The 25,097-nt window shown below is 39.7% G+C and overlaps 1 protein-coding gene across 2 annotated transcripts in view; it reads right to left on the bottom strand.

The window, feature by feature from the left end:
* The window catches only part of MEIS2 (Meis homeobox 2), a 196,697-nt gene that overhangs the window by 56,321 nt on the left and 115,279 nt on the right, over window positions 1–25,097 (bottom strand). For both annotated transcript variants that reach the window (XM_087822380.1, XM_087822379.1), the window contains exon 9: window positions 1,998–2,074. In XM_087822380.1, coding sequence (XP_087678506.1) covers window positions 1,998–2,074 — 77 coding nt within the window. The remainder of the gene's footprint in view (window positions 1–1,997; window positions 2,075–25,097) is intronic.

Genomic DNA, 25,097 nt, shown 5'->3' with positions numbered 1-25,097 from the left:
ACAGGATTTTTGCCTCTCACTCTTCTAATGTAATGGCTATATCAAAAAAGCACAGGAAACGGCCGAAACAGAACAGCCCTTTCAAAAAGAGCAAGATCAAAAGTCAAGGTCAAAGATCAACATAGAAATACTTCATTTCTCCCCCAAATCCCACCATAACCTCCCTCAACTTGTTCTAAATTGACAAACATTGTGATTCTCAAGCAACATTAACTTCATCGAGGACCATCGTATACAAAGGGGCCCGGTTTGGTAATCAGCATGTTATCAAATAATGTGCAGGGCAAGTAAGTCTCCTATAGGTAACACAGAATGTATTTCTCTTATTGTTTTAGACCACTGATAGCTTGTGCTAGGAACATAAATGAGAAAATATATGTTGAGATATATGTATCTACACTACGAGGCTCCTATCAACGTATAATCACATATACATCCATGTCTGGAGATTACAGCCTTTATTCCAAGTGTTTGGTCTAAAGGGTATCTTTAAATGTACATAGCTCCAATCTTTAGGAGAAAATTAAAGTGAATTCAAGTCTGTATTGTCTATCCGTTCTTTCTGCCTTTCTTTTCAGGTTAGCAGTTTATTTCTGCATTAATCACCCTGACAGAAGCAAGGCAACTCAATTTTCTGCTTCTGTAGGTAGGCACATCACTTTCCGTACAGCACTAGGCATGAAAAGGGCTGCAGCTAAGCTTTGGTTACTGGTGTAATTGAAATGCTATCCACACTATAGGGTGCATTAAAGTCAGATAACGGCAGTTCCTGTGGCCAATTTAAGTAGCTTGACTTCCCTGGGAAAAAAAAAAATTGCCTGACAGATAAGGCAGACAAACTGGCTAATTCTCCAAGCATGTCTCTCATTGTGATCCTAGAAAAATGAGAAAAAAATGAATCACAGAACCACAAAATCAATTGACCCTCGGGTAGCTCATCAGGCAGCGAGCCTGATAAACCTAAAAGCTTTGTTAATGTCTGCCTGCCTGTGTCCCACAGATAGAGCACTTTGTAAATGAACCTGCTTTGATAAATATATTAAGGAAAGCTGTGAATAAAGGCAGAGACTTCTCATTTGTAAATACAACCTCTGCTACATGGAATTAGAATGATAAAATGGAGTTCCATGTAATTAAGTTTGTATAAGGCCTGAAATCCGTGCAAATACTTTCCCTGAATTTTGAAAGAGAACTGTCAGTTCAATTAATCTGAACATCACCCCAAGAATGTACTGAACAAAATTAAGCTGCTGATAAAGCCTGGGCCAGTATTTTGATAAGTAATTCCTATATCATTTCCTGGCCACTGTGATCATTTTATTTAATCCTATGCCCCTCCTTTTCCTCAGTTACCCTCTAAGCCACATACAAAGGGGGACGGTCCATGCACCTCCACAGGAGCAATCTGCCAAATCACAAAGCTCAGAATGGGAAAAATTTTTTTTCCTGTGTTAAAACCAAATTAGGGTAAATACATTTCTCTTAGCATATATATATATATATACACACACACACATATATATACATATAGAGAGAGAGAGCAGGCATCTATACATCACCCCTCAAAGCCCAGACAAAAGAAACCTTCCCAGCACTGATAATTCCATACGAGGGCTGCTCAGGAAATAACCCCAAACACACACACACACACACACACACACACACACACACTTTTCAACAAGAATGACCTGAACCGAATTTGTGGTTCAATTAGAGAATTGTAAAGCATCAGAGGTGGGAAACGTGAGGGGGAGAGGAAGAGCAAGGGAGGGGCAAAGAGAGGGAGAGGGGAAACGAAGAGGGACCCATCTTTCAAAAACCATTGACCTAGTTACCTTTTCCTCTCCCTACACACCACTTTCCCACCTCAGGGTAGAAACACAGAAGTTATCCTCCTCAATTTCATCAGTTTCAGAAACAAACAAAGAAAAGAAAACAATTATTTAGAAATCTCATTTTAGCCACGGGAGAAAGACATTGATTTTCGGGTCACTCACCAGTTGTTTACTTGGAGAATTGTAAGTCCTGTGTCTTGCGCTAACTGTTTCTTCTGCTCTTCGGAAGGGTACGGATGCTAATGAAAAAACAAACGTTTTAAAAGATGTATCAGAAGTCAAGAAAGAGTCACTTACTTCTAAGAATGAAACCACCGTTGGTGATTTCTTTAGTCTACGGCTTGATTTTCCTCATCGCTTTTTTTTTTTAATCAGGTGTGGAGAATGTGGGACAGGGATCCAGAAACCTGCACTGGCAGCCCCCCGGTTCCCACCACACTCGGGGGGGTCAGCAGTGAAAACGAGGTGCTTCAGCTGGTGAGCTCCTGCCATCGGTCAGGGGTGGCCAGCACCCCTCTGATGATGTCAGAGTTCTGATGATCGACGGTCACGTCAGTTACACGAAGGGAACTAGTTTCGGGCCCGTTTAACTTTGCTTCCTAGAAAACCGATGGAAGGCCCTCACTCTATGTTATCTTTGCGAGATGGCTCAATATAATCATTATTTCTCAGTTAATCTGAGGTTACTGACAGTCAAAGTTTGGAAAGTGAGATAATATATAATCACAACAATTCTTGGAAGCCATGGCAACCGATTCGATAACACTAGAGTTTACTGACAGTGTTTCTGTTCACTCCTGTGAGGGACAGTGGGAGATTCTTTCATTTTCACTGGTTACTGCTCTGGGTTAAATGGGTCACACACAATGACCACACATCAAAAGGAGCCAATTATGTGCAATGTTTCATATAGAAATTTTACATTTTACCCTTAAGTATGGCAATGAGAGAATAAAGCCATAGGTTTTAGTATTTTTTAATTCTTTACTTTTCATCACAATTCACCAACATTTATAGCAAACCATTCAAACCACTTTCTCCTGCCATTCTGAAACCAAGGACTGTTATTTTAGAACCATACATGTACTTTGAGACACTGTAATGGTGTGTACATAATTCTAAAACATGGCTGTTAGGTCCCTGCTCTAAATTCCCTGGTTTTCTTAAACAGAAAAGTAAACTTTCATCCAGCATGTCAAAGTGGTTCATAAACGAGAAAGCCTTTGGTAATAAATATTTCCCATCAATATTGTGAAAGGGTGACATTGGGGACAACAGAGTATTCCATTCGGAGCATTCTAATCACTTCAGTGTTTCAGAGAGAATGTTTCCCAATCATCTAAGATTTTATTCTTCAGGTATTTCATCTTCCGTAATAGCGTGCATTATCCAAAATGTGTGCAATTACTTATTAGCAAACCCAAATGCCAGTAGGTTAAACAAAATCCCCTCTATGGCAAAAGGGGTTAACTAGATCTGTATTAATATAGAAGCCAGGCTTTTAATATTCTGCAAATGTTAACAAAGAAAGATGATAATGTTGAGTTAATATGGGTTAAGCATAAAATGAAAATAAATTTTTCTGATTGTGAGGTGTTGACACTTTTTTGGCGAGGGCCTCCAGCCCGTTCCTGAAAGCTGTGTAATTACAGAAGGCTTTTCCCCTCCTTCCCCCTCCTGCTTCGAGCCTACCCACATTAGTAATGACCCCTTCACTGCTTCAAAAACCACTAATGGTCTTCAGCACGGGCAAGAAAAATGAACAGGATAAATTGGAATCCACAGTCGGTAATTTGCATCCTATGAGGCTGCTTTGGCCACTCACACTCATTCCTGGCCATCAATCGTGGCCTGTCAGGTGCTGTACTCTGCCACCATGACAAATACTCCTCCTAACACTCTGATTCGTCCAAACAATGTAATTGTCCTCTATTCTCCTTTTGGTAATGGAGATAATGAATGACTGCACAAACAAGCAGGATTGCTCATCACAGACGCTGGGGTGGCTTCAAACTGGAAAAGGCTAGGGTACAAATTTTAATTGACTGAAAACACAGGTTGGGGCACAAATGACACCACCACCACCAACAAAAAAAATCTCCCAATCCTTCTTGCCCTGGGTTTTCCTGCCAAATGCAAGGGAGGAGCACCTTGTGACTACCGGCCCCTCAAAGATTTTGAAAGCCTAGGTTTATAGGTTATTTGCCCAATGGAAATAAATTCTGCAAACGGCAGAAGTAGAATGAGGACTTGTCACATGAGCTCTGCATTGGAACTGTCGTCCGGTGTGCTGTTTCTCTACGCCGTGTTTTCATTTTTGTGTGTTTAGTCCTGCTCACTGTTGTGATGCATCTGCCCAAGACCTGACAAAATGTGGGCTGTGGTGTGTGTGTGTGAGTGAATGTGTGTGCAAGAGAGAGAGAGAAAGTGAAGCAGGGACACATATACACAGAAAAGGTTAAGATGGAATCAAGAGTTAGGATGTTAAGAAAGTAGAGGAGTAGAAAGGTGATGTTACTGGAGAGCCAATCCGTTCAAGTATGGCTATAAATTCTGATTGAATAACAAGAATTCTTTCCAGGGTTTTATTAGAAATGTAGTCAAATGACCACAAAATTACATAAACATTGTATTTTATCTTGGGAATCCCTGGGCTGCACTTTCACTATGAAAAGCATTTTCAAATTCTACCCACAATCATTAAAAAAATTGGGACCTTACCAAAATTCACCTTGCACAGATGGCTTTTTTTTTTAATTAATAGGGAAGACCATGATAAGTCTAACTTATTTAAATAGCAGTCTGTGGTTTTTGAACATTCATGACGCCATGCCCCTTTTTACACATGAAGTGGACTGTTTATCTGGAAGTGTCCTGGCAGACAGCCACTCCATTTCTAAAATTAAAAAAGGGACGGAAAACAATCAGCTTGCGGAGGAACTGGAGTTGCGGCAATGTGTTTTGGATTAATTTACAAATATATGTATATTTTGAAGGCCAAACTGTGGAGCTAGAGAATTTCTACTACATGGTCCATCATACGCATTTTTCCACTTTATTAGAACAGACATCATATTGAAATAATAAACATGGGAAGCCTTCACTTCGCCTTTGATGTGTATTACTAAATGTCTGACTGGCTCGAATTTAAAATAAACGTCGGTATGTTTGCACTTGAAAACTGGAAGTAGACCACAAGCAGTAATTTGTTGTCAAGTTCCATATTCTTGGACTAAAGACTATAGTTTAGTCTATTCACCGCTGGGGGCCAACCCTCTCTGGTCCAGTGGCCCAGAGGTGGCTCAGCTTACTCGTAGGAACACACAGTGTAACACAATAGCGACGATGATGAGTCCCTTCGTCAAGAAAGAACAGGCGTAGGTCAAAGCTTTTCACAGCCCCACATAATTCTACGGCCACGGTGAACAGAAAACATGATTCACAAAGATCCTCTTACTCTGAATGACTGACAACTGCTCAGAAAGCTGATGAGACATGACTCAGTATAGATAGAAGACCATTTTTAATGGCCTTTTTAGAGACTCATTTAAAAGTAGGTATTATTTTTATTCAAGATATGGACCTTGGGTGGGTAAAGGGAATCCAATATATGGTGAGGGATGGAAACTAGACTTTTGGTGGTGAGCATGCTATCGTATATACAGATATCAAAGTATAACGCACACCTGAAACTCATGTAACCCTATTAATCATATTACTTCGACTAAAATGAAAATACTGATTTTCGGCCTTCTTCTTTACCCCCACATTGCCCCCTTTGGGGTTAACTTGGTTCATCAAGTGCATGGAATTAGATCTACAATATCCTTAGAACACATGGGTGAAACCACTTAATAATAATAATAATCTTCTTTTGTGATTGATCCCTCTCCAATGATGTCCAAACTGCAATGGACTTATCATAAACTTTATTCTATGTTGAAAAAACCTATGCTGACATTTAAAAATACTTCAAGTGATACTTTTAATCATCCCATGAATTAGAAGTACGTACTAAATTTTAAAAGGTAGTATTTGGAAGGATAAAAAATTAGAAATACCCGAAGTGTCTTTTAACAGGATCACAGTTAGATAAAATGTGAGGTGCGCATGAAAAGGTGTTCCCATAAATTGCTCAGTGAAAAAACCCAAGTTGCAGAACTATATGTATTACCAATTCATAAAATAATAAACAAATAAATAAAATTTAAGATACACATGTCTATGATTGTCGTGCAAGAAAAAGATCTAGAAAAATACACACTGAATAGTGGTTCATGTTGTATAGAGCATGGGGTGGAGGCTTTTATTTTTTGTTTATATACTCACGTATTGTTATGTATTGTCTCATATATTATGTGCATGTGTATTGCTTTTAATAATTTTTTAAAATCCAATATCAATTTTTAAATTATAATTTATTATAATTATAAATAATTTATACACTCCATCATCTTTTAAAAAATAGTGATTTAACTTTTTTGTGCAATGAGATATTCTCTTTCACTGGATAGTTTTAAAAGCAGGGCATCACTAGGCTCAGTCCTGCCTCTTAAGTTACTTTCCTACCTGATGAGTGTGACTGACTGGTCCATAAAGTTTACTAGGTAAGTTCTTTGAAGAACAATGTGCCACCTGTCAAAGTACTTCTGCGGTGATGGAATACAGTCATTAAGACAAATGATCAAGTAACTTGTTGGGCAGGATCTTAGTCTGAGCGAATACTTGGAAGGTGAGCACTACCAGTACCTCTTTTTTTTCTTCACTCCCTTCCCAGATACCATATATTCTATACAGTTAACCCAGGTGACCTTGACTTTGATGATGCCCTTTGTGTATGAAAACCTCTAAGCATTTTCCCTAAGACGGAAAATGAAACCACACTGGGCCAATATCTCTTATAGCTTTAGGACCATGCTTCCTGGACCAGGGTGCAAGATGTGCTGAGGACCCTGAACACATGAGCACCTATCTTTCTGGAATGTCAAATGTATTTAATGCCCATGGATTTAACACCTTTTTCTTATGTAAATAAAATTCCTGTGCTATGACTAGAACATACACTACAAATGAAATTTGAAGAAAACAGGAAACATTAAGATATATTAAACCCATCATATCTTCATAGTTGGAGGCAATCTCCTTTTCACCAAATTCCTATAGCAATTTACTTGGTATTTATAATTTTTAGCCTTTCATTGTCATGTCTTGTTTGCATAGCTTGTCTTTATTAAACATAACTTCCTGAAGGTGAAACCTTGGTTTTTTTAAACTTTTGTATTTCTTCCCTAAGTATTTGTAGATGCTCCGCATCACTAATCAGAGAGATGCAAATTAAAATGACAATGAGGTACAACCTCACACCTGCCAGAATGGCTGCCATCAATAAATGAACAAACAGAAAGTGCTTGGGACAGATGTGGAGAAAGGGGCACCCTAGTACACTGCTGACTGCAGACTGGTGCAGTCACTATGGAAAACACTATGGAGGTTCCTCAAAATATTAAATATGGAACTGCCATTTGATCCAGTGATCCCACTTCTAAGACTATATCCAAAGAACCCCAAAACACCAATCAAGAAGAAAATATGCACCCTTATGTTCATAGCAGCACAATTTACAATAGCTAAGATCTGGAAACAGCTAAGTGCCCATCAGTAGATGAGTGGATAAAAAAAGCTGTGGTACATTTATACACTGGAACACTATGCAGCTATAAAAAAGAAGGATCTCTTACCCTTTGAGACAACATGGAAGAATCTGGCAATTAATATGCTAAGCAAAATTAGCCAGTCAGAGAAAGACAAATATCACATGATCTCACTTATATGTGGAATCTAATGAACAAAATAAACTGACAAACAAAATAGATCCAGAGACATGGAAGCATGCAACAGACTGATGAATCTCAGAGGGGAGGGGAGTGTGTGTGGAAAGAGAGTAACTAAAGAATTTATATGCATATATGCATAACCCAAGGACAAAGACAGACAATAGTGCAGTTGAAGGCCAAAGGAGGGGATGGGAGCAGGGAGGAAAGGGTCAATGGAGGGGAGAAAACTGACACCTGTAATACTCTCAATAATAAAGATTAAAAAAAAGAATGGAAAAAAAATAGACACAAGTTCTCATTCAAGCTTTGTTGGTAATTCTGTCAACTTTAACAAGACCCAGTCCCTATAATAGTAAAAGTAAGAGATTAATGAAGCTGTACACGGGTTATACAATATCTATAGAGATTATAACAATAAAATGTGTGATGGTGAATTCTGAATCTTATTGACTCTCTCAGACACACACAGGCGAGTGCACCCTCTCGAGTTGCCTGAGCTTACGATCACTCCTCGGGATGCAGAAAGAGCCCTTTGCTCTTCTACGGCCAAGCTAACTTCCTACTAATGCCTGAAGTCCTTCTACATGAGCTATGACGTATCTTTTGCTTTGTGTTAGTATTTGCAAATCTCTGCCTTTTCTGGGTGTCTTATTCTTGCCTATAGCTCTTGAGATCAGAACCACAAAGTATTAGAGTTAAAAGGTCTTTAGACAGAGCCTTGGCCTGGGACCTAATTTACGCAGCTGAGGAAGCCGAGACTCACAAAGGTTAAGGGACACACGCCGGGTCATGGACACAGGCCGTGCTGAGAGCTGAGACAACCGCCTGCTCTCCGACATTTACGGACGAGGTTCCCGCCGTAACATTGAGTTTGTCACTGAAGCAGCAGTTCCTTTTCTTTTGGTAATAGTACCCTGACTTTACTTTCGGGGTGTGCTCAGGGGTGGCCAGGTGACCCCGGCAGAGCCAATCAACCCAGCCGGTCATTGCAGCTGCTTGAGAGCCGGACCCCAGCCAGGCGAGGCGAACGGGAGCCGCGGGCTGTCAGGCCCAGGGGCTGCTGAGTCAGCGGAGCAGGCGCCTGGCGCTCGCCGGGCCGCCTGGGAATGAGGCCCCGCCAGCAAAGCGGGACCGCAGATATAAAGGACAGGTCTCTGATGTCTTCTCTGCACTTGGATCCAGCTTTACCTAAAATCAGTTACTTGAGCCAATAAATGAGTCCTAATACACATGGCACAATTAAGATTATCTGGAATTTTCTCAGTTTATTCCTCTTCTGCCTCCAGCTAAAAATGATTGTTTATCGTTCAAAAAAAGAATGAAAGAAAAGATGAAGAAAAAGAGGAATAAAATGAAGCATTTTGATTTAATCTATACCTACAGCTCTTATCAAACACGGCAAAAATCTTTAAAATTTGGGATTAAAATTAGTTTATCAGAGCTGTGATCCCAATAGATTAAAAACCCACCTCGCTTGGAAGACAGAGGTTGAAGCCTGCAATGCAGATGGGGCTGTGAAAATTTTGTATCTAAATTAGGAAAGCAGAATATAAGGTACAGCTTTTATAATGTTTCTTAAACTGACCATACAGAGAGTCCGTTTCAGTCTGTTTCTTGTGTAAAGCTAAAACTCTGAAGGGAGATGAATTGGAGTCGACTGACCAAAATACCTGAGAAACACTGACTCAGAAACCGTAGAGAAACCAAAGGCCGTGGTAATGCAAAATGACACAAAAATTGTTTCTATCATCTGACTAATTTAGGGCTGTTTGATTTTGGTAGAATTCCCAACTGCTGATGGAGAGCGCATGTCAAATAGTGGGCGACCACCACATTCCCTTCCATTTCCACGGTCCCGGCGTGTCCATCAGAGCCAGTCCAAACCCTGGGCCAGGGGACCCCCCAGAAGTAGCCGCCCCGCCCCACCCGCGAATCCCACAGTGCTTTCCCGTGTATACGCATATATGTGCACGTGTGTTATAACCCCCACGGGACTGCAAGTCATTTGAGGACAAAGTTGAAGACTTTAACTTTGAACCCTTTACGGCACTTAACACAGTGTTTCTTATATAACAGGCGCTCAATAATACTTGTTCGCGAATGCATTATTTCAGAAATTGATAGTTTTCTCTTAGAAAGAACTGATGGTGCCCTGTATATGAGTCATAAATACCCAGATAAAAAAGGAAAAATCCAGACGCTCATTTAACTGTTTTCCCGACACAATATTTGGATATGTGGAAATATCTACTGGATTTTTCACTTTCCCTCCAGATGTTTAGTGTCGTGAAAATCCAGATTTCAGATTCAAATTAGCTGTTTTTTTTCTTTTTTAAAAAAATGCCAGATGTATATTTGAGAGGAAGGAAATGTGGCTATTTCAGGAAATTCATTTCCATTTGCGTTCACATGGAAGTAAAATAGATTGAATTATAACACTCACATCTTCTAAAATCAGAAAAGGTTTGAGGGATTTTAATAATAGCCAGATCCTAAGAGATTAGCATGTCTGGTTGATAGTTAGAGCCATGGTAGGAAGGCCTCATTAAAAAGAGTAAAGAGAAACACACATCTCTGCAGATAAGCTAAAGGATTACTGAATGAGACTGATGGATTGCTGTACAGAGATTTTAAGAACAGTTATTAAATTTATTATTATCAAGATATAGGTAAAACAGAAAAATTGAGAAGGAGTTTTTATGAAACCAATGTTAAGGGAAAAACCTAAGTGTCTTGGGACTAAGGAGAAACACTTTTTGCATCTGCAAGGAGAAACGTTACATACACATATTCTGAAGGTACAGAAGGAGTTCATATGGGTAGGAGTGATGAAATTAAGTGATGGTCAGATACCATCAACACTTCTAAACTTCCAAACTTCTAAATTTCCAAAAAGACAAAAAAATATTAGAAAATCACATTAGAAAACAGTTGCAGAAAGAAGTCAGAATTTTAAGCACAACAAATACACAGTCGTCCCCCCATCATTTCAGTTACCCGTGGTTAATCGCAATCTGAAAATTATTAAGGGAAAAATTCCAGGAATAAAAAATTCATAAGTTTAAGTTGCAGGTCATTCTGAGTATCTCACTTTATCTCATCACATAGGCACTGTATCATCTCACATCATCACAAGAAGAAGGGTGAGCACTTCTAGTACACTAAGATCTTCTGAGAAAGAGAGACCACATTCACATAACTTTCATTACAGCATATTGTTAAGATTGTTCTATGCTATTATTAGTTATTGTTAATCTATTACTGTGCTTAATTTATAAATTAAATTTTATCATATATGTGTATGTACAGGAAAAAAACAGCATATATAGAGTTCTATTGGTACTCTCTGCAGTTTCAGGCATCCATGGGGGTCTTGGAACATATCCCCTGCAGATAAGGGGGGATGAGTATAATTACTGTAATTATTATCCTATCGACTGAGACTTTAAAGCTGAGCAAACTCTTATTTTGAAAATAATAAAAATATATTCCTAAGGCTAGGGAAAGATAATTTTATTTAACATTTGTTAGGATGCTCCCATGAGCTGCTTGGCCATGCGTGTCATGCTGCCTACGTGGCTAATGGGTAATCCTACCAAATGAGCCAAAGGCCACAAATAAGGCCTTGACTCATTTAACGATCATTTCACATTTCCACACTATGACCAAATTAATATTTTATGGGGCCACTCAGTTCTACAGCCAGACCACTTTTCCAAAAAATTGAATTTTGTGCTTATTTAGTTTATGGGTCATTTGTTGAAATAGATTTCAAAACAGGTTTAAGCTATTTAGATTTTTCAGTGAACTGCAAAAGAAAAACTCACAGACTCATAGTTTTAGAACTAGAAAGGACATTAGAGGTTATCTAATTCAAACTTTCTCACTTCATGCCTCACGAAACTGAGGCCAACTGAGATGACGTGGCTTGCTCAGGCTGAGCTGGCTTCCTCCTTTTTTAAGATGGCTCTGATTTTCCCAGCAAGAAATTTCACACATATAATCTCAAAGAACACTTCTTATGGAACATTTTATTTCTACCTAGGAACTACAGATACCAATAGCCAGATTTTATCCTGTAAAACCTACTTAGCATCCATATCCTGTAAGTTCTAAGTCACCCTATATTTTCTCCATTTGCCACGCTGCATTGCAAATACGTTGCATCTTTGTCTATCTCTCCGCTTAGATTCCATGCTCCTTGAGAGCAGAGACTGGCTATCCACATTTTATCTCCAGAATTTAGGTCACTACCAGGCGTGCAAGAGGTATCAATAAATGCATGTTCAATTAATCAAGTTTGAGAATGCAAACAAGTGAATTCTTTGCATCCTAAAAATACTATTTTGAAATGAAAGAAAAGGGAAGCTGGTTGAGGTGAACACTAGATAGCAAATGAGAAGGAAGATTTAAGGAAGGAGACACTCAAAGAAGCAGATAATACCAACCTCTTGCCCACGTCAAACATGAAACAGTGAAAATCAGCTGTTATTTAAAACAAGAGTAAAATTCTATATATGTAGAAATTGGCAAATTCAGATGGTGACACTAAGGAGCTGTGGAATAGAAATAAGTGGATGAGACTTTTAATTAACATTTAATTTCTCCCTGTTTAAAAGGCTAAGGGGTAGCTTTAAAACAAGGATCTGAAGTAGGTGGTAGAGAGTTATATAATGTCTAGACAACTAAGATACTTTTATCTAATCTTATGACAACAATCCTACTTAACAGGTTCAGACACAGTGCCACAGGAGACTGAGTTAGAAGGAAATGAGGGTTAGCAATCAGCCCATCACAACATTTCTTTAATAACATGAAAAAAACAACAACATCTGCGCAAGAAAATGTGGGGTAAATATTAAAAAATTATTAAGCAAGTTTACAAGCTATAATAAATAATTCCAGTACGTTCAGTCACTTTTATTTGCATGAGCTATGCTATAAATAATTTGGTCCGATTTACTTTAAAAATGCACCCAAAGTCCAATTTGACAAGAAAATGCTAACTTAGATTTAAAGAGGAAGGGGTTGTTTAAAGAAACTGAAGGTTATCTTTTTCTCAAAAAGGTTATTATCTCTGGAGTAAGCAATGAAAATGTTGTGGATATTATCTTCTTTGCTCATCTCACAGTACAGGATAAGAGCATGGGGTGAATGATAAGTTGAAAAGTCATAAAAACAAGAAGGAAGTAGCTGTAAACTAATGACTTCTTGTGAAGGGGAGTAGTAGTTAAAAAGAGAACCTCGATGGTGACCATTTCTTACCCCGAATTCTGAAGGTTTCAATCAGGGTGGCTATAATGAAATGGAACTCCGTAATAAGACTTAATTCTTTTATTTGACTGTTCACCAAGAGGAAAACTCGATGGTGTAAAATGTTCTACGGTGTAAGAATTCACCTGTTTGTACTCTCACACTTGATTAATCCAGCATGCATTTATTGATACCTCTTGCACGCCGGGTAGTGAACTAGCATTAGGAACTGGGTTTAGAGGTTGCAAACTGGCTTCTTTTTCTAATACAGAGCTTCTTTTCGTATGTAAGTGAGCACTGGATACAACTATATACTTAGATGCATACTTTAAAAAAGGGAGGGTGTGCTGAAAAACTTGACTTTTTTCCTGTTTAATTATAGTCTTTATAGTCTTAAAATGTTTGGGGATTTATCTGATTTAAGTTTAAACCACAATTTATTATGTTTAATTTTAATTGTAATTTTATTTTTAAAAATCTATTTTTTCCCCATCGCCATTTATCCCCTCTGTTACCTCTTGTCTTCTCCACTCCCCCCTCCCCACTGAGATCACCACACTTGTCCATACCCATGAGTGTTCTCGCTTTTTTTATCTTTTTCCCTCAATCCCTACACCCCCCACTTTCCCCCCACCCAACCCCCACCACCAGCGCAGTCTGCCTGCTCTCTATCTATGAGTCTGATTTTTAAAAATACGGGAGAAAGATCATTATCAGATCATTTCAAAACATGAAAAAGACAAAGAGATTACCCCAGTGTTTACTTTAGTTATTACACTGTACTAGTAAACAAAACATCCAATTGATATTCTAATAATAATTTAAAAACCCCTCTTAACTGGGCCATCAAAAAGGTCAGTTAACAGTATTTATTTTGGAATTCCCCACAGTTTTATCTTATCAATTTGTTTTCCTTCCCCTTTTTAGAGCAGGCTGTTTAGCGAAAGTCAGAGACAGACTGAGGCACCACCATGACATTTATCTGTCTTTGTGCATATACTGGCCCTGTTAGGACACACAAATCCTTTAAACATAGAGTGTTTCTAAGCAGATGAAAAAAAATCACTTTGTGAGTTCCCAATTCTATTAAGAACAATCACCTCATCAATAAGGAAAACACCTTCAAAATGTATTTTCATCGTACCTAAGGATAGATATGGTTCTTCTGGTAATTAAGTATATAAGATCATAAACCATCCAATTCCATGTTATAACCAAACAAAATGGAAAAATATATATGTACATAAAAATATGTTTTCATGATTCTGGATACCTACTGACTAAACATTCATTCATTAAAGATGAAAGTAATTAAATTTTGAAATATCGAATCATTTTCTAGCATTTAGCCTTTTACCACTATAATTAAATGCCATGCTGAATTAAATCCAAGTAAATTAGGAATTTATGAACTTAAAGAAAATATGCACACAAAAATTAAAGGTTTTCATGGCAAAACAATGAGAATATATGCTAATATATGTTTATAGCTTACTTAGTATGTGACTATTTTCTTCCTAATTTGGACAGCAAATAAGAAAATATTGATAAAAGGCTCCTCTTAGCTTGGGCAGCCAAGTTGACCTCAGCAGAAAGTGCTTTAATTACCTCTCCACTATGTTTGCATCTGCTTATCAACTTGGATAAAAGACAGAGAATTAATGAGGAACATATTAAAAATATGACTGAAATTACTGCATTGGTCATATATTTTCAACCCATTAAGTGGTAAGATTTTATAGAAAGCAATAGCTACCTCTTATTCCTCCCGATCTTAGAACTTGGAAATATATCTTTACATAGTTACAAAGAAATAATTCTGTTTTTGCATGAAAATATTTCTTACAAGGATTTATGAAGCTCTAAAAATGGTGGCTCCAAAAAAACTGGAATTTAAAAGGACAAACCTTAATGTAGCTGAGGTCAACTGGGACAAACCAGTATGGCCAGCATTTGTTTTATTAGCTGAGCATCCCTCTGATGGTTGGAGGCTGTTCAATAGTTTGGATATCACATGTGGCTTTTCTATGATCGGCAGAGACCTCTAATGTTTTTGATACCTGCCTGGTGTGTTGTACCTTTGGCAGATGAACTTAAGTTTAACCCATATTCCACCATAATACAGACAGCAGCTGCTGAGTTGACCAGTTGACCAGAGAGAATGCTAAGTTTTCAGTTTTTCATCTGTTTAAAGTCTGAAGGTATCTTCACTACTCATGTGTTACTAACTGAATCATATGCATCATTTAACTATTTAAATAATTTAAAAACTCTTATTTGAGTAATTAGAAATATACCTCATACGACATAAGCTGAGTGGGTTTAGCTCTCTAAGAAGTTAGCAAAACACTTAAGGATTGCCACATGGCAAGCGGTAAGCTACAAATGGCCTTAGATTTCAGCAGAAAAATCATTAAGTGAATCCAAGGTAGTATTCATATGTATACACTAATAAAGTATTGATCATGCTTTACCTATTTTTTTTTTTAATATGTCTTTATTCATTTCAGAGAGAGAAAGGGAGAGGGAGAGAGAGATGGAAACATCAATGATGAGAGAGGCATTGATCGGCTGCCTCCTGCACGCCCCCGACTGGGGATCGAGCCCGCAACCCGGGCATGTGCCCCGACCGGGAATCAAACCCTGATCTCCTGGATCCTAGGCCGCCGCTCAACTGTTGAGCCACGCCCAGCGGTTTATTTAGATAAAGCATGATAAAGGCAATCATGCTTTATCTAAATACGAACATTTTCTTTGGAAAGGTAAGAGAGGGCAGTTTTTAGCAAGAGGTAAATGAGAGGAACCAAAAAATATCTCAAAAAGGTCAAGAGTATGTATAAAAATCACCATTCACTCATGACTCTGATTCCCCATATAAGACATGACCTGGGTTTGACCTGGATGCTGGAGGAAACTAGACTGACCACTTTCCTTCTTTGGACAGTCCCAGGGGACAATCAGTGTCCATTCAGTGTCAAGTCTGACCTGGCAGAAACTAAGTTTGGGAAGACTTTTTCAGTTCAGGTATTTGAACATTTAAAGTTTTCATTCAGTGTACAATATGAGAAGAAAATCCAGAAAGAAATGTGTAAAGCGTCTACTTTATAAGGTCTTCATCTTCTTTCTAACCTAACCAGACAATTTTGAAATCACCTGGGAATATACTGTTACAAGGGAGTAAGTAAATGCATGTGCATTTTCACTACAGTGATATCTGTTCAAGTTTATAACCGCTGATGAACAGCCCCGGGCCCTGGGCTAGATATTCACTAAGCCAGGTGTCCGGAGGAACGGCCGAGCAGTGACAAGGAGGTTGGCGTTTTGGCGTTTGACTGGTTAAGCTCTCTGTTTCTTCCTTAAGTTTCCGAACACATTTTCCCTTTTCACTCTAAGTGACTGGCATGCTAAAGATGTGATAGAACCTAGAAGCACCCCCTGGAGACATTACTTTCTCTAACCCCTTGGACATCTGGGAATACAATTCATAGTAAGTATAAATACTCTACATTGAATTACTAAGGGAGTTTGCTATATGCTAAAGCAAGTCTGTCACAAGATAAATGTTGTTCTCGCAAAGCAATTAATACCCCAGTGGACTAATGCTCTTGTAATTTTTTAATGAAGAAATTTAGATGTTCCCAAGAAATGTCCAATGAAACATTCTGATGGGATTTATTAATAAGCACTTGAATTTTCACTTCTGTGTTTTGGTCACTACTGTATGCCCAGCTTCTAGGAAGGGGCTTGAGAGAGCAGTAGAAGCTCAATAAATATGTGGTAAAGGAATAAATGAATGAATATTTTTTAGTGCTTGACCTGAGACTGAAGCATGGAGTCCCTCACTGCGAGCGCACGAGGGAAGCCAGAGAAAGCTCAGCATTTAGGCTTTTACCTTCTCACATTAGTAGTTAGAACCACTGATCTGGGAGGAGGCTAATGGCACGGGGATGGAAAGTTTCTTAAGTCCCAGATTCATAAGCATACCCTTTGTCAATTTATTTACACTATTGAAAATCTGAACTGTTTTCCCCCCACAGTGAATTATATATTTCTTGGCCCATACTGACTATGATATAGGGGGAAAACCCTGCAGAAAGCCCCACAGAACTCATAACAATAGTCCAGGCAGAAGTGTACGAATGTCACACGGAGGCAGTAACACTTTCCATGATTTCATACCCCAGTGGATAAACATTTGAATTTAAAGTGTAGATACATTTTGGAAACACTCAACTGACTCAGGAAACACATGTGCTACAGTGCCATCAGGTCACACTTCAGGTGGAGCCCTGGGAAATTTTTTGGAAAATAGTGGTAGAAATAGGTTGGAAGGAGAGAGAGCGAGAGCACATAAATCCGTTATCAAATGCATTTATAGCTCTTTCCATCTGTCCTTTTTCAAAGTACTTTTCTAATATTAGCTCTAAAGTTCTAAGTGCACAAGGCTCAGATCCGCTGTCTCGTCTCACTTGATACTCAGATCTGTTGTCTCATCTCCCTTGATAAACGTAAAGAATTGGATGCAGGGAGCATAAGTGACTTATCACTTGTTTGTGATCCAGGCAGAGTCAAAGGCAAGAAAGGCCAACTTATAGAAAGAAATAATCCCATCATGTTGGCAAGATTTGATTAACGATATGAGGTCTACGGTTGCCATCAAAATGGTGCAACACGATGGATTTCTAAGGTATTTGTTTTAGTTTCACCAAAGCAGGATGATTTCTTAGTTTAACTAAACTCATACCTCTCTGTCTCTCTGGAATGTGACATTATGGCACCTGCTCGGGGCCAAAACAAATAAATGGCCTACATCCGTTAACAGAATTGTCCAAACATATTAACAGCCATAATTTTAGGCTGAGCATGACAGTCCTAAATGGTTCCACCATTAGGTCAGTTATTTTAAATACATGTGTGCCTCCCACTAGAACATAAGCTCCTTGAGGGCAGGGAATTTGAAAGAAACAATTAGAAAATTTTCACTGAATAAATATTGTCTCTACCCAGGCTACACCTGCATTTGTACAAGACAGTTAGAAATCTGGAAGCTTCTAGTGGCTAATGTCTGCAAAACACTGTGATAATGATTGAGAGACTAGTTCTTCAAGCGAGAAAATGGTTTGGCAAGTCCAAGGAAAAAGGAGCTCACGGTATTCATGAAGAAAATTAAAAAACACACACAACCTTATAAAGAAATTCAGGCCATATTTCAGGAGGGGAAGAAGAGCCTAAAAAAATTTAAGAGACAAAACCCATCTATACAAATTAGAATAAAATATGCACAGATCTCTGGAGAAACTCTATTATATCACAATTAATGCAGAGACTGCAATCACGCCAGGCTAATTTCCACAGATTCCAAGTTCTGAACAGTTCCTAGACTATCCAAGTGGGAATTTGGCCAGGATTCTGGGGTTAATCATTCATTTTGAGAGAGGCTAATTCTTTGGGAGGCAGCCCACTCTGCAGGAGGAAACATTTGGCCCATGTGAACAAATTTGCTCCTCGAGTTCACCCTCTATTAGCTCCACAAGACACTGTGGTGTTTTTTGGGGGGAGGGGTCAGTTTACTTTCTCGTACATATAGAAATATTTATCATGTTTTCAATAAATATATATTAATGCCAGAGAAACAGCTCAAGCATGTATATTGAATATTTGGATTCTTAAAGAATAATTTTTACACCAGCTTTTAAATACCATGATCTGAATATAGTATCAGAAGAGTATTGTGGCAAAATATATGACCTCTGGAATCAGACGGCTCTGGCTTTTCATAGCTCCATGGATTAGTAACTGTGAGCCTTTGAAGAGGCTACTGAATCACCCGAAGACTAAGGTTCTTCATTCATAAAACAGGGAAATTAATGGTGCCTACCTCTAGGGGTCTTCTGAGGCTTAAATAAGTCGCTAATTAATTGAACAAACAGTTACTGAGTGCCAGGAACCGTCACAGGCACTGGGAATACAGCAGTAAATGGAGGAGACAGACCCTGACCTCATGAAACTTATAATCTGATAGGAGATATAGGAAACAGACAAATATATATATATATAGTCTGCAGGTGATAAGTTTTATGAAGAAAGACACCCTTAAGGTCACCTCTGTGCCAAGCGAGTATGACTGGGGATGCTGGGGGTGCACTAGCAGGGTATCTGGCACATAGTAATGAGGCACATAACACAGAGCAGCTATTTGTTTATTCATATACAGCAATATAATCACAAATCAAAAGCCTGCGCGGTCCCCTTTCTCTGCCAGGAGGCCGGAGCTTCCCACATCAATCCTGCAGCACTCACATAACTGATCCTGATACCCAACAAGCTTCAAATGCTCATGAATATCATCAATGTTTCCAAATGCAAATACTTTCTGTGACGCGTGGTTATTTGGCGTCTTACTTTTCTGTTAATGGGTCTTAAAAGCACCGGGTTCTGTAAGGGCATTCCGGTAAATAGGGCGAGAGACGGTGCAAGGAGAATCTTTACGGGCACAGGCGGGGGGAGGTGAGTTAGCACAGTATCCCCCGTTTTCCCCAGAACACCAGGATTTGGGTGTTACTTCATACTGAGCCATTTTGGAAGAAAATCTTTCACTGGTCTTCGTGGCCCTAAAACTTACTACAAGTCAGCCCCGGTAATCACCGGCAGCACCCACACAAGATACCACACAAATCATTCATACCCTTCCCCAAACTCGCATGGCTCCATGTCACGAAGAAGACAGACTCCAGCCTGCCTCCGAAGGCCTTTCACAACCTGGCCCAACCGATCTTTCCCAACTTACATCCCACTACTCTCCACACCACACTGGCTTCTGATCCACTTTATTCCTATATCACTGCCATCAAAACACTTTGTATCTTGTGGATATTTCAAATGCTCACTATTATTTTGGGTTCTCCTCTCATTTTTATGCACATGGAAACCTATGCTTCACAGCCCCTCTTGTCCTTCTCTTCCCCGTGAACTGGGCACGGCCATGTGACTACGATAAAAGGGACATGTGCCGTTTGCAGGCTAAAGAGTTCACTGATGATATGAACTCCCCAGGCCCTCCCCTTGCTGCCACAATTATGGGGGTACTTGTGGAAACAGAGGTGCCATGAGATGGAACAACCTGAAGTTGCACGTGGAGGACAGCTGCCTGGAGGGCGGGGTGATCTCATCATCAGCTCTGTTCCCAACCAATAAATCCTATTATGTGAAGCCACTGAGGTTTCTGTACTATTTGTCAAAGTGGCATAACGTAGCCAATTCTGACTGTCTTCAGGTGATAAGTTTTATGTGCCAGTTCTCCAGGAACTTCTTTGATCATGACTTTGAAGTGATTCTTCCTCTCTTTTCCTAAAAAATCATATGGGGAAAAAATTTTCTTAGATGCGGATAAAACTGCTTTGTGGGAAGAATCAACTATATTGAGAAGGATCTTTGATAAGCTTGGGGGCCGGGAAACGGGGGTTGAAACAGATGCCCCAGGCTTGGCTTCTAGTGGCAGCCAAGTTTCTCGTCAAAACCGGCAGCTACTCAGCCTAATAAAGGGCTGACAGGCCTCGTTGAGAGCTGCCTAGGGGAGGAGATGGAGCGATAAGGAAGGTTAAGAGGGGACACTTGGGGATGAGATGGGTATAAAGGGAATTTTTCAAGTGACATGTGCTCTGTGTGATGTGACACCTCCCCACGTCACTACAGATCTTCAGTAAAACTCGAGAATTCAAAAACTCCTTATATGGTTGAATGTTTTGAGGAAGCTGATGAAGTGGCTCATTCTGCGTCAAGTTTGTGCAGGTTTAAAACAGATTCCTGTGTGTGGTCAAAGGAATGGGCTGATGTCTGGGTCACACTTCATTTGCATTCTCAAATGGGAGAGCGCCTGGGGTGCCCTGCACTACAGACATTGGGGGGCCCTCCCAACAGGACAGTAAGGTCCTCCACAAAAGGAACCCTATTTCACACACGGCTTTATTCTGCAAGTGCTGAGCTCAGGGCGTCACAAGGGCGTTCCCAGAGAAATGCATGGGTCCAACAGATGATGCTGCAGGCCAAAAGCAGTCCTGTTTTCCCGCCCTGAAAAGTAAACTGGCCATAACCTACTGCTTTACTTTGTTTCCATTATTTGCTAGAGGCGTTTAAAGAATATTCTATAACATTTCAGTGACCTTCCTTCGGAAAGGCAGCCAATCCTTCCACCTTCGCCAGCCCAGCCACGCCGATGGGACGCTGGCCTTTCTCCTCACGCAGCCTCGACTGCATTTAGTTCTGGGAATTCCCTCGGCGGGAGGAGCGGGCTTGCGCGGAGGGTGCGAAGGGGCCGGAAACGCAGATAACAATGAACTTCACTATCTCACTGCCAGTTATCTTCTCTGTCATCAGCCGTGAAGTCTTGTTCTTGCCTCTTCAGAAAAACCACATGACATTTGAGAATCCTCTCCTCCACCGAACACATTTCAGAACCATCTGGAACACCTTCGCCCCCCTCACTCCGCCGTCCTTCTCTTCAAGGAAGAGAGTGCGGCTTCCCCTTGGGCTTTGGGGTGCTCACATTTCACCTTCATTCTTTGGTTATTTGCAGGTATCGTGGATATAAGCACAAACTCACACGCACACACACACACGGGAGAGTCTGAAATACATACTTCGAGACGAATCCTCGGTGTGATACACTGAAATCAGGAATCGATTTTTCTGCCACCTCATTTCAAATATTAATGAAAAGTAAAAAGGTGAAGAGACTCGAACCAGTGCGAATACAGCACAGGCACAGCCCTTTTTAAATTAGCAGGTTTGTCTGTCTGCCCTCAATCGGCAAGACTTGTGTCTGTAAAAGAATCAGCAAGTTATCCCTGACCAGTTTGGCTCAGTGGTTAGAGTGTTGGCCCTCGGACTGAAGGGCCCTGAGTTCAAATCCAGCCAAGGCCACGCACCTCTGTTGCAGGCTCGATCCCCAGCCTGGTCGGGGTGCGTGCGGGAGGCGGCCATTCGATGTGTTTCTCTCTCCCCCCCACCACTCTCTCTGAAAAGCAACGGAAAAAATATCCTTGGGTGAGAATTTAAAAAAAATAGTGAATTAAACTCACACTTATAATCTTTGAAGATCTCATAATGAAAAAAATGTGAACTTCAGTGTCGTATGACATAATGCTTCAGGAGAATATTTGTCTTTTTTTGGCCTATTTGCAAGAAAAAAAAAGTATACGTAAAAGAAAAGGACACCCAGCCCTCTTTAACTATTTCTTTTACCAGTCGTAGCTGATGAATTTCAGTTTATTGACACAGACTCTACAATAATAACCGACACATATACCCAGTCAAGTTTATGAAAAATGGGTCCCTGGTTAAAATCCTTGAGTATAATACAGTTTTGTTTCAAAGTGGAAGCATGTAAAGCTGTTTCTCTCTCTCTCTTTTTCTCTCTCTCATGCACAACACATCCTCGCTGCAGGCAGTTAGAGATGCTCACAGTTTGGCAAACCTGGATCTCAACGTTGCCCTTTGTCCACAGATCAGTGGACGCGTCCATACCACTACTACTGTCCCAACAGGGCACAAGGAGAGCGATCCCCGTCCAGAACAAGGAGCTCCTGACACTTGTCTTTACTACCCCATCATAAATTCATAAAGGGATGTCTGCTGTAGCCAGTTGGCAAGTTCACTGCATAAACATCAACACCAACTTAATGACTTGTGTACACATCGTAAACTGGAGAATCTTTATACAAAGAAATCAGATAAATCAAACATGAGCTGAGGCTTCGGGGAAAGCAATTAAAGCTTGAAGCGAAGGTGGCTGTGGGAGGGCACTGCATCCCATTAGAGCGGATAATAGAAAATGTGTTAATGCAGCTACAGTATGTGTAATTAAATTAATTAGTAATATTAAGTGTGTTGAAAGCAACATCTTGTCAAAAGATAAATAGGCAAGGATTATTGAAAAGTTTTAATTTTCCTATTTTATGTGTTCAAGGAATTGGTCAAACCAAACCAAACCAAACCAAAGAACTCTTCAAACTTCCTAGGAAGTTGATAAAAATAAAACGGGGGGGGGGGGGAGATGTAAAATTGATTTAAGGAATAGTCAGAACATAAAAACCTGTTTGGCCATGTTTCATTTCCTAGAGCGCACTGAGATGTGTTGGTGCCAGCCCATTTCATTCTAGTGCCTCCAAGCCTGGTGTAAAGTACTTGTAAGGTACATTGTTTTCTGACCAAGTATAAGCAGTCAGTCCCTAAGAAATGCCTAAGCATCACCTGGTAATACAAATTTCAAAATTACATTGAAAACATCCAGGGAGATTTTTGCTGAATAAAAATTAGCTGGCTTTTATGCCAAAGCTCCTCATCAGCTGAAAGCTGGAAGCTAAATTTGGCCGTAAGAAACCGTCTTGGAACTTCAGAAATTCTGGGGCCCCGTTGAGCCCTGTGATACGTGTACGCCTTATTACACAGGAAAAAATCGGTCTGTTCCAGGGATAGCAAGGCTTCCATTTATTCATCTCAAAAGCAATAAGATCCCAGAATGGAGCCTCCATAACACAAAATGCTTTTAAGTTCTCCCTGAGGGGAACACAATATACACAATTTATGTAAAAAGAAGAAAAACGAAAGCTAAGTATTCCAGTTAAGGGTCAGAAATCAATATTTCTTTAACAGCCTAAGCAACATGCATTACTCTTAATACAAATACTTAGGAGACTTTACATTCTCCATAAAGGGGGATTTTCACATAATTTGGGTTGAAAGTGGCAGAATATGCTCTCCCAACTTAGTTTCAACGTCTGGAAAATGAAAAAAAATCTATTTGAATTTAGAGGACTCAGTCTAGAGTATTCACTGATCCTGTCATCCTTGGTTAAAACTTCTTACCTAAATGTCCTAAATGTGGGCAACTAATAATTAAATTTTAATACACCTCTATGGAATATAAAGATATTGCAATATCAATATGAAAACCATGCAGAAACAGGAAAAAAGTCTGAACAGAAAACTAATTGTATTGAGATAATAAAAATATGGCTTTTTTTCAGGTGGCCAACATTTTTCACGATAGTCTATTTTGTAGTCAATGAAAAGTTATTAAAAAGAAAAACCTGTGCTCGTTTCAGTAGCACAAAAACGTTATGGTAAGATATAGTAGGTAGGCAATGGACCTTAAGAGATAAAGCACAAGGACTGAGTTTCTAGAAATGATATACCCTAACTAGTTTCTGAGTACTAATTTTGGCCCTTCTCTGATCTATTCTCCATACTGGAGTCAGGATGATCACTACAAAAGACTGATCTATTATTGCCACTCTACTACTTGACATGCTTCAATGACTTTCCATTGCTTTCGGGCAAAGATCAAAATGTATATCATGGCCTTCGAGGCACCAGATGATCTGGGTGGGGGCCTCCAGAGCCATATTGCTCTATTGTCCAATTGCTATTTCCTCTCCACCCACATCGCCCTTCCATTCCCACAACTCTACCATGCTTTCTCCTGCCACAGGACCTTTGCACGTGCTGTGTCTGGCTTCTTGCCTTGTACCCTATCCCTCACCCCTCCAATGCCCCCATCTTTCTGCTTCAGATATGAAGTTAATCGATGCTGATGAACTGATTAGGTCAATTCCCTCTTTATTAATATACACCTGAAAGACACCTATGTTTTCCTGTCACGCACTTACTCGAACTGTCCTTTTATCAGGCTATAAGCACCACAAGGACCACAGCTACATCTTTTTATTCACCACTATATCTTCAGTGCCTAGCACAAAGGCTGGTTCATAAAAGAAGCACTTGATAAATATCTACGGAATGAATGAATGTCAAGGTGGAATTAAGGTTCCCAAATAAGCCTACAAAAGCAACCTCATGCCACTTCTAAGCTGCTTGACGTTAAGTAATAATTCATAGTCTACACCAAAACACTCAATGGGTAGGATTGTATGACTCAATTGTGGTCGGTGAGGCCCAGCTGAAGAAGTGGGAAAGGATCATCAAATAGCCCTTCTGCTATTCAGAGGATCCTTTAAAACGGCACAGGAGCATATCTGCTAGATTTTTGGCTTGTGCATGGCTGTCTTCCTTAGCCAAGCTAACTGAGAAGTTAAGCCTCTTAGAAGGATGAGTTATCCACTTACTTCGTGTTAAAATAAAGTAGTATATTAATTTTTCTCCACATTTGGAATAAATA

This window comes from Miniopterus natalensis, chromosome 1 (assembly GCF_054644295.1).
Source record: "Miniopterus natalensis isolate mMinNat1 chromosome 1, mMinNat1.hap1, whole genome shotgun sequence".
Classification (NCBI taxonomy): Eukaryota; Metazoa; Chordata; class Mammalia; order Chiroptera; family Miniopteridae; genus Miniopterus; species Miniopterus natalensis.
Note: the sequence above shows the minus strand (reverse complement) of the source record. Positions and strands in the feature narration are given on the sequence as shown.